General features: G+C 43.8%; 1 protein-coding gene across 1 annotated transcript in view; it reads right to left on the reverse strand.

Moving 5' to 3' along the window:
- The window catches only part of Wif1 (Wnt inhibitory factor 1), a 56794-nt gene extending 45181 nt beyond the window's left edge, over window positions 1-11613 (reverse strand). The window contains exons 1-2 of the mRNA XM_075954233.1: window positions 11111-11613; window positions 10503-10642 (exon numbers count right to left, since the gene is read on the reverse strand). Of these exons, the coding sequence (XP_075810348.1) occupies window positions 10503-10642; window positions 11111-11258 (288 nt within the window). The 5' untranslated portion in view covers window positions 11259-11613. The remainder of the gene's footprint in view (window positions 1-10502; window positions 10643-11110) is intronic.
- Between the last annotated feature and the right edge of the window lie 3566 nt (window positions 11614-15179).

The raw sequence follows: 15179 nt of genomic DNA on the forward strand, positions 1-15179 counted from the left end.
TTGTCTATAGGATGTCCAGTACTCTCTGCTTCTTCACTGACTGACTGGTCATTGTCTATAGGATGTCCAGTACTCTCTGCTTCTTCAGTGACTGACCGGTCATTGTCTATAGGATGTCCAGTACTCTCTGCTTCTTCACTGACTGACTGGTCATTGTCTATAGGATGTCCAGTACTCTCTGCTTCTTCACTGACTGACTGGTCATTGTCTATAGGATGTCCAGTACTCTCTGCTTCTTCAGTGACTGACCGGTCATTGTCTATAGGATGTCCAGTACTCTCTGCTTCTTCACTGACTGACTGGTCATTGTCTATGGACCAAGTCCAAGGCTCTTACTTACTGGAGAAAGTCATCTAGGATCAATTCCTGTTCCATTTCTATATTGTACTACTCACTTTAGCCATCCAAAGTACCAGAGACCCAGATGACCACATTTCTGGTCTGTATGTCTCACCCCAAGCTGTTTCATTTGTCCTGGTTCAGTTAACTCAGTAGTCAGGCATAGCTTTACCTTTGCCTCACATAATTCCTTGGAAATACCTCAGAACTTCAGCAACATTATGTGCCACATTGTAGAGTGAGGTGTCTGTCCCACCTGGTCCTACAACCATTCAGTCCCAAAGAAACACACAGAGGCTTGTATTAACTATAATCTGTTTGACTCATTAGCTGGTGCAGGATAATTGTCTGTATTCTGTCAATCATGTTTTGAATAAATGCTGATTGGCCAGGCAGGAAGTATAAGCAGGTCAACCAGACAGGAAGTAGAGGCAGGGTGATGAAAACAAGAGAATTCTAGGGAGGAGGAAGTCCATTCCTCCAGACTCCTGCCCAGATCACCAAAGAAGCAGGATGTGACCAGCCCTGCTGAAAAAGGTACTGAGCCACATGGCTAACATAGATAAGAATAATGTGTTATATATAAGCTACACGAGCTAATAAGAAGACTGAGCTAATGGGCCAATCAGTTTATAATCTTATGGAGTCCTCTGTGTGATTTTTCTCTGGGACTAAACGGCTGGGGGACCAGGCAGGACAGAAACCCCAATGAGCCCGACCCTCATGTTACACACTAGCTCCAGCTTATTATCAACTAGCTCCCACAACTTAAATTAACCCATAATTCCTGTCTATATTTAGCCGCATGGCTTGGTACCGTTTCTCAGTGAGGCATTCTCATCTTGCTTCCTCTGCATCTGACTGGTGACTGCATCTCTGCCTTTCCCCTCCTCAGAATTCTCTTACACTAGTGGCCCACCTATACTTCCTGCCTGGCTATTGGCCAATCATCTTTGCAGCATAGGAGAGTATTGTCCCACAGCATCACATTCTGTGTATCATCAACAAAACCTGTTTATACTTCGGTCTTTCTAATTAGGTGCTCATTTTCTTGAGGCTTCTTGATCATGTATTTCTCCCAAAGCATGTTCTAAGTACTGGTCAAGACACAGAGATGCTAGCTAGCCTCTCTTTACTCACACTGTTAGCTTAAGTCCTTACCTGTAAACTGTTTCGTCTCAGGCCGTACCACACAGCTGCCTATGTGAGATTGTACTCTGGGGGCTGGGTTTTTTAAATACTGCCTGCCTATTTCTAAGATTCATCAGATCGCAGTGGTTTGAATAGGAATGAACCCCATGGGCTCATGTATTCACAGGCGTGGTCATTAGAGAGTGGCGTTACTTGAGAGGATTAGGAGGTGTGGCCTCATTGTAGGAGGTGTGGCCTAATTGTAGGAGGTGTGGCCTAGAGAGTGGCTTTACTTGAGAGGATTAGGAGGTGTGGCCTTTTTGGAGGAGGTGTGGCCTCGTTGTAGGAGGTGTGGCCTAGAGAGTGGCTTTACTTGAGAGGATTAGGAGGTGTGGCCTTGTTGGAGGAGGTGTGGCCTCGTTGTAGGAGGTGTGGCCTAGAGAGTGGCTTTACTTGAGAGGATTAGGAGGTGTGGCCTTGTTGGAGGAGGTGTGGCCTCGTTGTAGGAGGTGTGGCCTAGAGAGTGGCTTTACTTGAGAGGATTAGGAGGTGTGGCCTTGTTGGAGGAGGTGTGGCCTCGTTGTAGGAGGTGTGGCCTAGAGAGTGGCTTTACTTGAGAGGATTAGGAGGTGTGGCCTTTTTGGAGGAGGTGTGGGCCTCATTGTAGGAAGTGTGCCACTGTGGGTGGGCTCTGGGTTTCGAATGTTCCAGTCAGGTCCAGTGTCACAGATTCCTACTGCCTGTGGATCTGGATAAGAAGGCTCCTTCTCCAGCACCGTGTCTGTTGTGTACACCCACCATGAGGGTAAAGGACTGAGCCCCTCAAACTGTAAACCAGCCCCAATTAAAAGCTTTCCTTGACCAAGAATTGTCATGGCCACGGTGTCTCTTTGCAGCAATAGAGCACTGGCTAAGACATCCATAAAATCCCAGAGATAAAATGTGCAGCTCCCAAGAATGTCTGACTGAGGAAAGTGGGGAAGAAGAGCAATAATTCTGAGATTTTACTGTGCTTTAAGCAGCAATAAATTTTAAAAGGGAACAAAACATTAGAAGAATCAATCACGTATTAAATAAATTGCCATACAGTGTTCAATTTCCCATTCTTTAAATGGGAAGGCCACCTGCCAGATGATTACTGACCCTGTTTGCTTTTCTTTATATTTACAGGGTAGTTGAAAAGGTAAGTCAACTCACTTGCTTTCTTTAAATTAACACACTCCTTCCATTAGGAAATTAAATTCATTTATTATGTTCAATTCCCTTGAAGAGCTATTTTAAAGATTTGTTTGTTTTTATATGTATACGAGTGCTTTGCCTGTATGTATGTATGTGTGTGTGTGTGTGTGTGTTATGTATGTGCACTGCATGCCATGGAAAGCAGAAGAGGGTGTGAAACCCCCTGGAGTTGGGTGCATTTATGAACCACCATGTAGGTACTGGGAAACAAACCTGGCTCCCCTGGAAGAGCAGCAACTGCCCTTAGCCACAGAGCTACTTCTTCAGTCTCATAGAAGCTATTTTTTATAGTTGCATGTCTATAACACCAAAATCAGGGCGGTGGGGGAAGACAAGAAAGAAGAAGAAAGATAGAAAAGAGAAATCATTGCCAATTCTTCCAAAGGCTTCTAAGAGACAAGAGCTGAATCCAGGTGATGGAGAAGACATCAATCATTCCGTGCATCCCCAGCATAAATGTGCGGATAATGAATACTGTCTCTCAAAGGAAGGGAAGACAGATGAGAGACAAACCACACGAGTGGTTTCCATTTTCTGTTCCTTTGCACCAAGATCCTCCTCTATCTTTTGACCTTCATCTCCTCTTCGTTAGGCACCAATGACTGCTCAGATATGAGGTAAAGCCCTACATGGTCAAGTGAAGCCTGCCTTCTCCTTTAGAACCTTCGAGCATCCAGGAATCCTAATTTTTATCAGTGACTAATCTGACTCAGCCTTCAGGGAATGAAGTCACGGAGCATTTGCTTAGAGAGTCCCACTCCTCCCCAGAAGGAAAAAGGGTGGATTTCTTTGGTGCTCCCCATTCCTTCGGGTCCCTGGGCATGTAACCATGTTACTCTTGCATCACGTGAGTGAGTTAGCTGAACTACTGCAGTCAGCGAGGCCCCTCTGGAGCTCATCCCACAGAATGAGAATAACTGCCGCAAAACTCAGCTCCCCCAAACTTGTTTCCTCCAAACACCGCTCTTAATTATCAGGGGTAGATAGATTAGATAAGTTTAACCAACCTAAGACATTTCTGCATCACCATGGAAATTTAAAATACCTTTATTTGCACAAGCTATTCAAAGCCAGGACTAAGCAGAAAGGATATCAGTGAAGCATTTGTTTGTGTGCTTTTACACGGATGTGGAAGGGAGACATACCAGAGTTTACATGTGTGCCATGTAGACCTCGACAGAGCCTGACCGTGGAAGGGAGACATACCAGAGTTTACATGTGTGCCATGTAGACCTCGACAGAGCCTAACCGTGGAAGGGAGACATACCGGAGTTTACATGTGTGCCATGTAGACCTCGACAGAGCCTGACCGTGGAAGGGAGACATACCAGAGTTTACATGTGTGCCATGTAGACCTCTACAGAGCCAGATGTGGCTTGCAAGGTATCTTGTAACTCATCTCCTCTAAGCTGTAAAGCCCCTCCCCCTTCTTCTGGCAAAAGTTTGAGAAACTGCTGTTTTCTATCAGCAGATGCACAGATGGCTGGCATATGCCTGCTTCGCTAAATGAAACGGGCTCTCTGCAAAGTCCCTCTTTGATCCCCAGTGGCGTATCCACAACACAGTGTAAAAGACCAGGGCAGAGAGGAGTCGTAACACTAAAGGCTCAAAGTCACCCTTTTGAGACATGTACCTCCTTTAAACAAAATCACACCCGTGGTATGTAAAATGTATTCACATTCCATATTCGAAGTAGTGGAACAGGGGCCAGAAAACAAGCTATTTCCTTCATTCGGTGATCTAAAGACACACTACCTTGAATGACAATTCCCGGGAGTCCCAAGACATGGAGTTAACTGGAGTTACTTAAACAATCCCAAGTCCATTAGAGAAAATGCGGACAGGGAAGATCTAGGGATCTAAATAATAGTATTATCGGAAACGTGTTCTTGCAGTGAAGCTGGGGCTAGGCCCTTTGAAGATAGAAAGGATGCTCTTGAGTTAAAATTCACCCCTGTTGCTAGTCTTTGATTTTTGTCAAGGGGGAAACCCCACTTTACTACACGCCTTTGGAATGCAGCCGCTCCAGTGGGAAACTTGAGACTGCAAACTGCAGCTAGCATCTCTCCTGCCTTGGGAACGGGCTCTCTGGCATGGCCACAGCACTTGGGCGATGGAATGAGACCGTCGAGTTGTTATTACTGAACCGTATCTGTGCGCTCATCCTGCATCACCTGAGCTGGCCATCGGAGAAGTGGCCTGGCTTTTTGTTTCTCTCCTTTTTAAATGGTATTTTTGTCCTGTTAAAACTGAATTTGGGTGTGACTGACTGGACCATTATAAGGCAAGTCCATACAAAGATGCCCTGCGGTGTGTGTGTATTTTATCCATTATTATATTTAAGTAACTAGTAGTTTCAATAATCCAAGACTTTTTAGTTGATAGGGAGCTAATGATGATTTATTGATTTCAAGAAATGCTTCCTTTGACACACTGTGACTTTAGCATATTTATTATTTATTCTTGTTTTGGGTAATGCAGGGGACTAACCTGACTCTTGAGTTGTTTATGCAGTCCAGCATTTTCTATTCTCGATGGTCATGTGGAACAACAAAGGAGGGGGCTGAGGAGACGACTCAATGTGTACGAACAATGGCTGCACAGACAGGAGGACCTGAACTCCTATCTCCGGAAATGTAAAAAGCCAGGAGGTGCAGTTGTGTGTGCTGGGTGGAGATGAGGATATCTGGGGCATGCTGGCTCACAGCCCAGTTCCAGGTTCTGTGTGAGACCCTGTCTCAAAAACTAGTCAGAGAGTGATGGTGCAGGACACCGCTGTCCTCTGGCTTTCTTCCACGTGCCCATGTGTGCACACACTAAATACACTTAATAATAAGTTAAGGAGCACAAAGGAGCGTGTTTCTGCAGTTTAACCTGACAGAGTCAAGTCCTCTAAAATATCTTAAAACATTTTGAAAATGACTACACCACTGACTTCTAGTGGCTAGAAGAACTAACACACACTCCACATGACCAAACGGGTTCTCTAAGATCTGGACCAGCTGGTCCTGATGGAAAGAGCTCGCTACATGATTCAGATGATAGATTTGAAGTTCATATTGGTTAATGATCTTCTCCCAAAGCATTTCACCCCAGGCCTTGTCATCCAACTAAGAAGCTCAGACTTTTAGCCATAAGAAGAAAGGAATTGTCAATGCTGGTGGCTTGGTATGATTCTATGAACTGTGCCCACCCACCCCTCCAAAAAAATAAAGGGAAAAAAAGGAAAAAGCAATATCAAAATACATACATCCAAAAATGTAAATAAATAAATAATAAACCTCATTAAGTACTGGATTCATAACATCTTAATGTTTCTACTGGCGATTGGCTATATTATCATTAAAAGATCAAGTCTTGCCAGGCAGTGGTTGTGTCCCAGCACTTGGGAGGCAGAGGCACGCAGATTCCTGTGAGTCTGAAGCCAGCCTGGTCTACAGAACGATGTCGGGGCATACTCTAAAGCTACACAGAGAAACCTTGTCTCAAAAAAACAAAAACAAACAAAAAACAAATAAAGAAAAAAAAAAGGTCAAGTCTTTGCCAGCCTTATACATGAAGATCTACTCATTGGGATACATCTATAAACATTTTGGCTTTGCACCAAATTGGTTCATGTGGAAATCAGCATCCATGTCCTAAAGTTAGAACTCAGATGTGTACAACCAAACTTCCTATTAAAATTTTTACTTGAAAGCCTTGGGGTTTAGGAAGTGTTATTTTCCAAATAAAATGTTTAATTAGTGCCTAATTTAGAAAACCGAAATGGTTGTTTATGGTCTCTGCCTGTCTCAAATTTAAAGAACACGAATACGGCACGGGCTTGTCGAAAACTAACAACTGTAAGCAGTTGAACGCAATCGTAAGGGGTCTTTCCTCTTCGTGACTACAAAGCCTTTGAGCCTAACCCTTTTTCAATGGAAACTCTTCTCAGCTAAAAGCTTTTAGAGAAAGCAGGCCAGAAAGTGAGTGTTTTATATGGAAGAGAAAATGGGGACAAATGTCCCCAGACACCCCACCCCCACCCCCGCCAAGAAAGGAAGTTCAGGTAGAATGATTTCAGGCCAGAAAGCCTTCCAAAGCAAACCACATAAACATTAGCAAGATCTCTGGTCTCCATAGATGATTGCCTATAAAAAAAAATTTATTCTGCCATTTTCCTGAGTGATGTGTGATATGGAAATGACAAGGGATAGTAGATATTAAGTATTTATAACATAGAACATCGTGCAATTTTAAACTCTTCATCCATTCACATGTATCTAATATAAAATGAGTTTTTAGATGACAGTCAACACATGCTCACTCTCTGAAATGTCACACTGTGTCTGTGACAAGCATTTACACCTTAGAAGATTGGAAGTTGACCAAATAAAAATTTCCTGTGACAGCCAACCTATTTATAACGGAATCAAACAAAATGTACCATTTCACAGACTAATTTGTTATTAAACTTTTTCCCACGGCCGCAAATTATGCCTAGAATATCCATGTTATTGCTTTACCATGTATTGCCGTGACCGCTGGACCTCTGACTTTTCAGCTAAATTTATGTTCACGCTCATAACAGTTTTCTTAAGATTTGTGTCTGTAAATAAATGCCCCACTGAAAAAGTTGCATTTGAGCCATTTCCAAACATCCTAGCAGGGACTGTCCTGCTAGGAGTCCCAGGGTCTCATCCAACCTAAGAGTCCACACAGTTCCTACCAAAGACACTTGCATGAGAGTGAACCAATTTCCTATGGGAAAACGAAGCTCATTTTGGCTCCCCTTGAACGTCTCTGATGCTGATCAGATGCTATGCTTTAAATGGCTCTTGACACTTTGGGTGACTGGACTTAAAATTTACGAGAAATAAATAATTACTTATTGCTTTTTATTAGGTCTTGAATCTTAAGAAAAACAAACAAAAATGACAAAAAGCTTGGTCCACATGTCGCTAAAACAGCCAAAGCTTAACGTGTAATGAATCAGATACGTTTTGTTTCTGCAGTGTTGAAATGTCTAAATGTTTGACATCATTTGGATTAAATAACTAGATAATGGGGTTAATTTTTCATTTTTCATATTTTAATGTGGTTGGCTTTAGCTATGGATGCCTGTCAAAATACTTGATTGATAATAAAGTTATTTTTTTTTCATCTTCAAATTTGCCTAGTATTTTAAAATATATATGGTGCTGAAATCACATTATTTTTAGGGATCAAAATTAGTTATATTTAAACAAGATTTTAAAACGTATTTCTTTTGGCATTGTGGAGTTCTCCCCTGCTATACACTCCTGCACATAAGAGGAACACACATCAGATGCCGTGTAGTGGCCTGGAGTCACCTTTCCACAGAGAACAAGGTAACTTCTTGAGATGCTAATGTTCTACCTGAAGAGATAAACCACACATTTAATCAACACCTAAGCAGGAAAAAATCTAACACCAGACTCTTCATCCTTAGCTAGTTCTGCCGTTTCCCCTGACCCCTCACCAGACAGTTCTGAAATTGCTGACTATGCGAGTCCATTTTATATTCAGCAAGAAGCTGGTGTTTGCAAATATGAAGTTACAAAACAATAGAGCTGGCAGTAAGGAATGGAAGGTGTGCAGTGTTTGTGTGTATGTGAGGGGAGAGGTGAGGGGGTCTGTGACTGTGTTTGTGTGTGTGAGAGAGAGGGGAGAGATGAGGGGGTCTGTGACTGTGTTTGTGTGTGTGAGAGAGAGGAGAGAGGAGAGATGAGGGGGTCTGTGACTGTGTTTGTGTGTGTGTGTGTGTGTGTGTGTGAGAGAGAGAGAGAGAGAGAGAGAGAGAGAGAGAGAGAAAGAGAGAGGTGGGGGTGCGAGGGGGTCTGTGACTCTGTGTGTGAGTGGGGGTAAGGGGGTCTGTGACTGTGTTTGTGTGTGTGAGGGGGGGGTTAGAAGGTCTGTGACTGTGTTTGTGTGTGTGAGAGAGGGGGGTTAGAAGGTCTGTGACTGTGTTTGTGTGTGTGTGTGTGTGTGTGTGAGAGAGAGAGAGAGAGAGAGAGAGAGAGAGAGAGAGAGAGAGAGGTGGGGGTGCGAGGGTGGTCTGTGACTCTGTGTGTGAGTGGGGGTAAGGGGGTCTGTGACTGTGTTTGTGTGTGTGTGTGTGTGTGTGTGTGAGAGAGAGAGAGAGAGAGAGAGAGAGAGGTGGGGGTGCGAGGGGGGTCTGTGACTCTGTGGGGGGGGTAAGGGGGTCTGTGACTGTGCTTGTGGGGAGGTAAGGGGGTCTGTGAGTGTGTTTGTGTGTATGAGAGAGAGAGAGAAGGGAGAGGTGAGGGGGTCTGTGAGTGTGTTTGTGGGGAGGTGAGGGGGTTGTGACTGTGTTTGGGAGCTTGACATTCTCTACTGTTTTCCAATTATGCAACTCTTTCACCTGACGGGGTGGGTGGGTGAGAGTACTGAACTACTTTCTAATGCTTTGGATGGATCCATTATTATGAACAAATCTCTTTAAAATATAGACTGCTGAGTGCAATAACAAGTGGTTAACCACCAGTAAACAGATTTGGGTGAAAGAGAAGGAAGCCAGGGAAGGCCAGTTATTCATCGGTGATTTCACAATATTCCAAACTAAACTGCACATAGAGTTTCTGTGAAGAGAGAGCTGCAGGCAAGAGAAGAACCACTTGTCATCTGTGCAAGAACTTATCTGTGCAAGAACTTATCTGTGCAAGCGGCCACAGGCTCTATGACCCAGGTCCACTAAGCATCACTTAACAAAAACGCACAGCAATAGGAACATTGACGGTCTGGATGTGGTCTATTTTAAAAGAAAATTAAAAAAAAAATAGACCAAACCAAGGGTTAAAAGGCAGCTGAAACAGCCCTGCCTGTGCTGTAATAGGCAATTACAGGGAACCAAAGTGGTTTCCTGATTTAGCATAGTTGCTTTTTATAAAGTGTTTTCTTGATTACATTCTTCTTGAAAATGGCTATTTAAGCAATTTTAGAATTTGAAAAAACCTGAAAATGTGCAGTTAATTATAATTACAATGGTTTTCATAGTAGACACATTTTTTTTTTACCAACTAATGAGCAGAATTTATTGCTTACACTTGTCCTCTAGACAATTGGGCCACAGAAATTAAAGTCACACAGACATTTTATGCTACCTAAATAAGAGGCCGTTAATATTGTCATGAAGATGTATAGAAGGTAACACAAAAAGTCTATTTCAGGTTAAGAACTAAGAGGAATGCTTCATGAACATAGATTTTGTTTCTTTTTTTCATAGAAAAGCAATTTGAATGGTCACTTTAAAAAAATCAGTAGTCTGTAATTTTCATTGTTTTATTTTATTTCTTTTGAGTCTATGAACTTCTACCAGAAATGGATGATATCACACTTCTCTGAGCAAACTCAACATATCAGCTTTTAGAAACGCATGCCAAGAATACCTTTAAACTTACTTTGTTGTTAAGCATAAATAATGTCACAAATGATTATCACGTAGTATAGAAAGTATTTTAAATGTTTTGTTAATTGCTTAATACCAGTGATTATGGAAACAGTGATATGAATATTTGGGGTCTTTATATTCACAACCTCAAGACATCAAATCTTATTAAAATGGTCCTCGTAGGCACATTGCCTCTTAGATTCTTCCACTTATTTGACAACTTCAAATACATTGGAACTGATCCCTTTTTTGCTTTGGCAACCAGATAAGAACTTGTATAGAACCGTAAATGTTATTACATCACACACCGTTACTATTGCTGCTCGCCACTAGAGAGAAGAAATACCAGAGAGATTTCTCGCTCTCTCTTATCAGACCTTACCTGCCCCACAGCTTGCCAGGTAAAATTCATGGAGTGGATATTGACAGGAATGGCTGGCATTCTCTGTTGGGCTTTCCTGAAATCATGTGTGAAGGGGGCCATTTTCCCCTCTGAGACAATCAGAATATCTTCTTCAAATCCTGTAGTGTAAATAATAAACAAACGTATCAAACCAGATTCATTTCGAAGAAACAGGCGTCTCATGCAGAAAGCAAAAACCTGGGAGAACCAGCGTAGGTCACTGCTTTTCATAAAGCACCTGCCAACATTAATAAGGTTACTTTCCGTCCGTGCATGGTTAGGAGCCGGGCTTGCTAACACACGATAGAGTCAAGCAGTGCTGATGTTGGGTTCCTGTAACAACTCTGCAGTCAGGACTGGACCCGCCTGCCTCTGCCTCCCAAAGGCTGGGATTAAAGGCGTGCGCCACCACCTCCCCGCTAGCCTTTGCTTTTTTGAGAAAGAAACTCATAAATGAAACGTCCAAATGAAAGACGCTGGTTTTAAAAGAAGGCTGCAGTCACCCTCGAAGTTAAGTTTAAAACACACTCTATGCATGTATGGAGAGACTAAGGATAGACTGGGAAGGGACAAGTGCAGGGCCTTACCTATGAGCACTCTCGCCTGATGGGCGTCGATCCACAGGTACAAACTCTCCTCTGGCGGCTGCCCAGCATCTGCTCGCAGGAGGAGTAGGCAAGGTAGGATGCTCCAGAGCCGGAGCGCAAAAGCTGGGACAGCTCTTCTCCGGGCCATGCTGCTCAGGACCTTCTCCCTGGTGGAGCAACTCCTGCCGCCGCAGCGACAACCTGCGCTTGTGAAGTTCTCGGCTTTCTTTCTTTTTCTTTTTTCTTCTTTTGGTTGCAGCTGGCGGGGCTGGAGCTGTTGCCACTTAAAACGGCTGGACTTTCAAGTCTCCGGTCTCCAGTGCGAGTGAGCCTGGGGAGTGCTGGAGAGGAGGGAGTGTATGCGCGGCCGCGCAGAAGGAGGGGGCCTGGAGGGAGAGGGGACCGCAGAGACACGAGGCAAGCAAAGCTGGCGGTGCCAGCATGTCCCGCAGTGCCAGCAACAAGAGGATCACACGCTGGAGGGAGGAACCGCGGGAAAGGCTGGCACCGGCGAGCGCTAAGAGCTGGGGAGGCGCGGGCGGCCGCCACTAAGGGGCGCTGCGGGGCCGCGTGGGCGGGGCCGTGGTACCCGCTCGCTTGCTCCAGATGAATGAAGTGCTGCACGCCCCGGGTTGTGAAGGAAACACAACAGAGAAAATGCATCCAAAGGGACTTCAAGGTCGTCTCTCGATCCTTCTTCTACCAGAAGAGACGTGTGAGGGAGCAGGGACGCAGTGAAGGGGAAAAAGCTGGGCTCGATTGGCTATCAAAGATGATGATAACTCCGTCTTCCACCCCGGGGGCTAACTGAACACACCTGGTCCACCCTTCACTAAGTGTATGTCTGCGTGCCTGTCTGCAAACCCTGTCTTCTCTAGCTGACCGTTTAGCCCTTTTCCGGGAAGTTAAATACCAAGATTCTACAGGCTGGAGGGTGGGGGGTGGGGGGTGGGAAGGGAGCTATTGCAAGCGCTGGTCCTCAGAGGGACTTTTCATTTATGCACTGGACCGGGACCCGACAGGTGGCGTGGTTTGTCTTCTTGACAACCCAATTGCACCCAGAATAGTTCCCTCGGCCCTGGATGATAGCTGTGAGCTGTGACCGCCTCGCGCTCCTCCCCCACACAGACACACACCTTGCCCACAAGGGTAAGACTCCCCTAAAAAAATGGATTTTGGAGAAAAAAATGAAGGCGCGTGCCCAGTGTTTGAAATCTTAGGGGTTCGGGAACGAGACGACGGGTATTTTGGAAAGAGCGCCTTGCTGGCCCTGGCTTCCAGCATTACCTCCTCATCCAGTAGTGCACGGATGATTTTTGCTTCTTGCTTGACTCCTTGAATGTACAGAGAAAACGGAAGCAAACGGGTTTTCAAAAACGCAGTAAGTTTTCAGACTCAGGAATGGCTTTGTTTACTTTTGTTTTTTCTCACCCAGTTGCTTTTGAACCAATGCAGCCTAGGATCTTTGCGAAGCAGCAGGTCTCTCCACAGGGAAAATCAAACAGAAACTACACAAGTCGGACGTGTGCGAGTTCAACAAATGTTAGTCACGAACAGTTTCTTTTTTAAAAAAAAATCAAACTGATAGAAAGAGGATAGTATGTGCGTATGGATGGTCCACAAGAAGACTGTCCATTGTGAACTAACGTGAACGCCACGTAACTTCATTTTTTTATAGTGTTTATTTCTTTTGTGGAAGCTGCTGTTACTATTCTCATTTTACTGATGGGGAACTAAAGCTTTAAAAGCAGAGATATTCAGCTGGTGAGCAACGAGAGCCAGAGTTCAAATCTCAATCGCTCTGACTTCAAAGCCCCCTCCCGTAAGGACTCCTCATTGTCCGGAGCAATGACAAGATTGTTTGCCTGCAAAGTTTCACGGCCACTCTTCCTTGAAATCAAAACACGTAAACTGATTCCGATGGCACACGCTAAAATATGAGCGCTAAAGAATTAGAGGCAGGGGCTCTATTCTTAATATAATCTACATGGAGTTTGACGTCAGTCTCTACCTGAGACCCTATCTCAAAAAACGGAATATCTTTCCTCAACATTTTATTTTATTGTTGCAGTGAATATTCATTTGTATAATGTTGTACTACATTAGGCAAACCCTTTAACATTGTAAAACCAGCATCACTCAATCACAGGTAATAATTTTGAAACACAATAGACATTTTCTTTGACTTGAAGCGTGTGTTTTTCATTGAAGGTTTTTCTCCCCTAGTGTTATTGCTCAGTCCTCTATGGCTCTTGGTGCAAGGACGCCCTCTACAGGTTGTTCTTGTCAAATACTAGCTGAGAACTGAAAAAGGAATAAATTTTTAAGACAGCTTTCTTGGAGTGAGGATTTTCTGTGGCAGTTGTCTTGGGTGTTGAAACAGCGATCTACCCTGCTATGAGGGCATATCCCCCTTTTCAGTAGTTCTTTTGTTTGGTGCTGTGTCTGTTACCCCAGCACTCAGGGGCTAAGGCAGGAGGGTTTCTATGAAAGCGAGACCAGCTGAGGCTCGTTTGAATTCAAGTCCAGCTTGTATCATATCACCATCGTCTTTGTCATCACCATCGTCATCATCATTGATACCAATGTCATCATCACGATCACCATCGTCATCATCATCATCAATACCATAGTCATCATCACCACCATTGTTGTCATCATCACCATCATCACCATCATCAGCACCATCAGCAGCAGCACCACCAGCAGCAGCAGCAACAATGGTTGCTTTCTGTTTGTGTCTTTCCAGCAGAAGACATTATATTATATTTTTAGAGGTATATAAAAATGTCATTTAAAAATTATTGGTTCTGAACATGTGTCTAAGCAAGTGAGAGCCCTTCCCCTTACTGACCAAGCTTGAGGACCTGAGTTCATCTCCCTGACAAATGAATAGAAAGTCAGACCAGGTGCTGAGAAGTGGGCAGGAAGGTCCCTGGGACATATGTACAGCCTAGTGCTGGGCTTAGCGAGAAACCCTGCCTCAGGAAATAAGGTTTAAAGTGACAGTATCCTCTGTGTATGAATTGCACATGAACACACACACACATGCACACACACATACACACAAATACACACACACACACACACACACACTCACACACCTGGAATTGAAGTCAAGTGTAGTGATACACTACACCCCATGATGGCAGCCCTCTGGAGCCTAAGGAGAAGGACCATTGCCAGAGCTCATAGCTAGCTTGGGCTATGAAGTAAAATCCTGTCTCAAAGAAGAAAAAAAAATTGTGATTGAAAATGGGTTTTAAGAAGAGGAAGGAACATTCTTTGTGTATACAAAGTCAGCTGTTCTTAACAATTCTAGAGTGTATCTTCATAGGAAATCTGTCCAAGAGCTGAATTTTTATCCCCCACCCCCTTTAAGTCAAAGATAAACCACGTAGATTATTCGTTTAGGATAGGTATGTTTTAAATTTTTTCTAATAGAAAATATGTTTGCATGATAAACGTTGGCTATATAGTGTACTAGGAGTAATTATGTTTACTTTGAACACTCATTTATTTTCTGTCCAGTATGTCCATTTCTTGTGTGATCCATCCGTACCATTTATGTTTGTAATCTCACTTATCTGCTCGCTAATTTGTTCACACATTCAATAAAATTTACTAAATACTCAAGGCATGACCAGCGCTGACCAAGGACAGGTGAACCAGCACTCGACTGCACCTCAGAGCACCAGAGTTACTGAAATGACCGGAAGCAGAATATAGCAACTTTTGACAGAAGTTCAAAGGAGAAACCTGGCAGCTGGAATTCTGAACGTTTTTTTCTTATTTATCATTCATCCCAAACATTCTTAGGGATTTGACATGTGATGTACAGGCACAGAGACTGGAAGGCAACTTAAGATGAGGGTGATTTCTCCTTGGTCGAGTGGTCTTTCTGGAGCCAGGTCCCATCTACAATTATCTTGGTTGCTACAGAAGTTGAGATAAAAACTGGGCACATCAGTGATACCTGAGTTACATTTGTAGCATACCCCTGTGGAAGCGAAATCTCACAAAAAGAAATGGAAAAGAGCCAGATATGATGCATAGTTTAGTTTTGTTT

This window comes from Microtus pennsylvanicus, chromosome 20 (genome assembly GCF_037038515.1).
Source record: "Microtus pennsylvanicus isolate mMicPen1 chromosome 20, mMicPen1.hap1, whole genome shotgun sequence".
In the NCBI taxonomy this organism is placed as follows: domain Eukaryota; kingdom Metazoa; phylum Chordata; class Mammalia; order Rodentia; family Cricetidae; genus Microtus; species Microtus pennsylvanicus.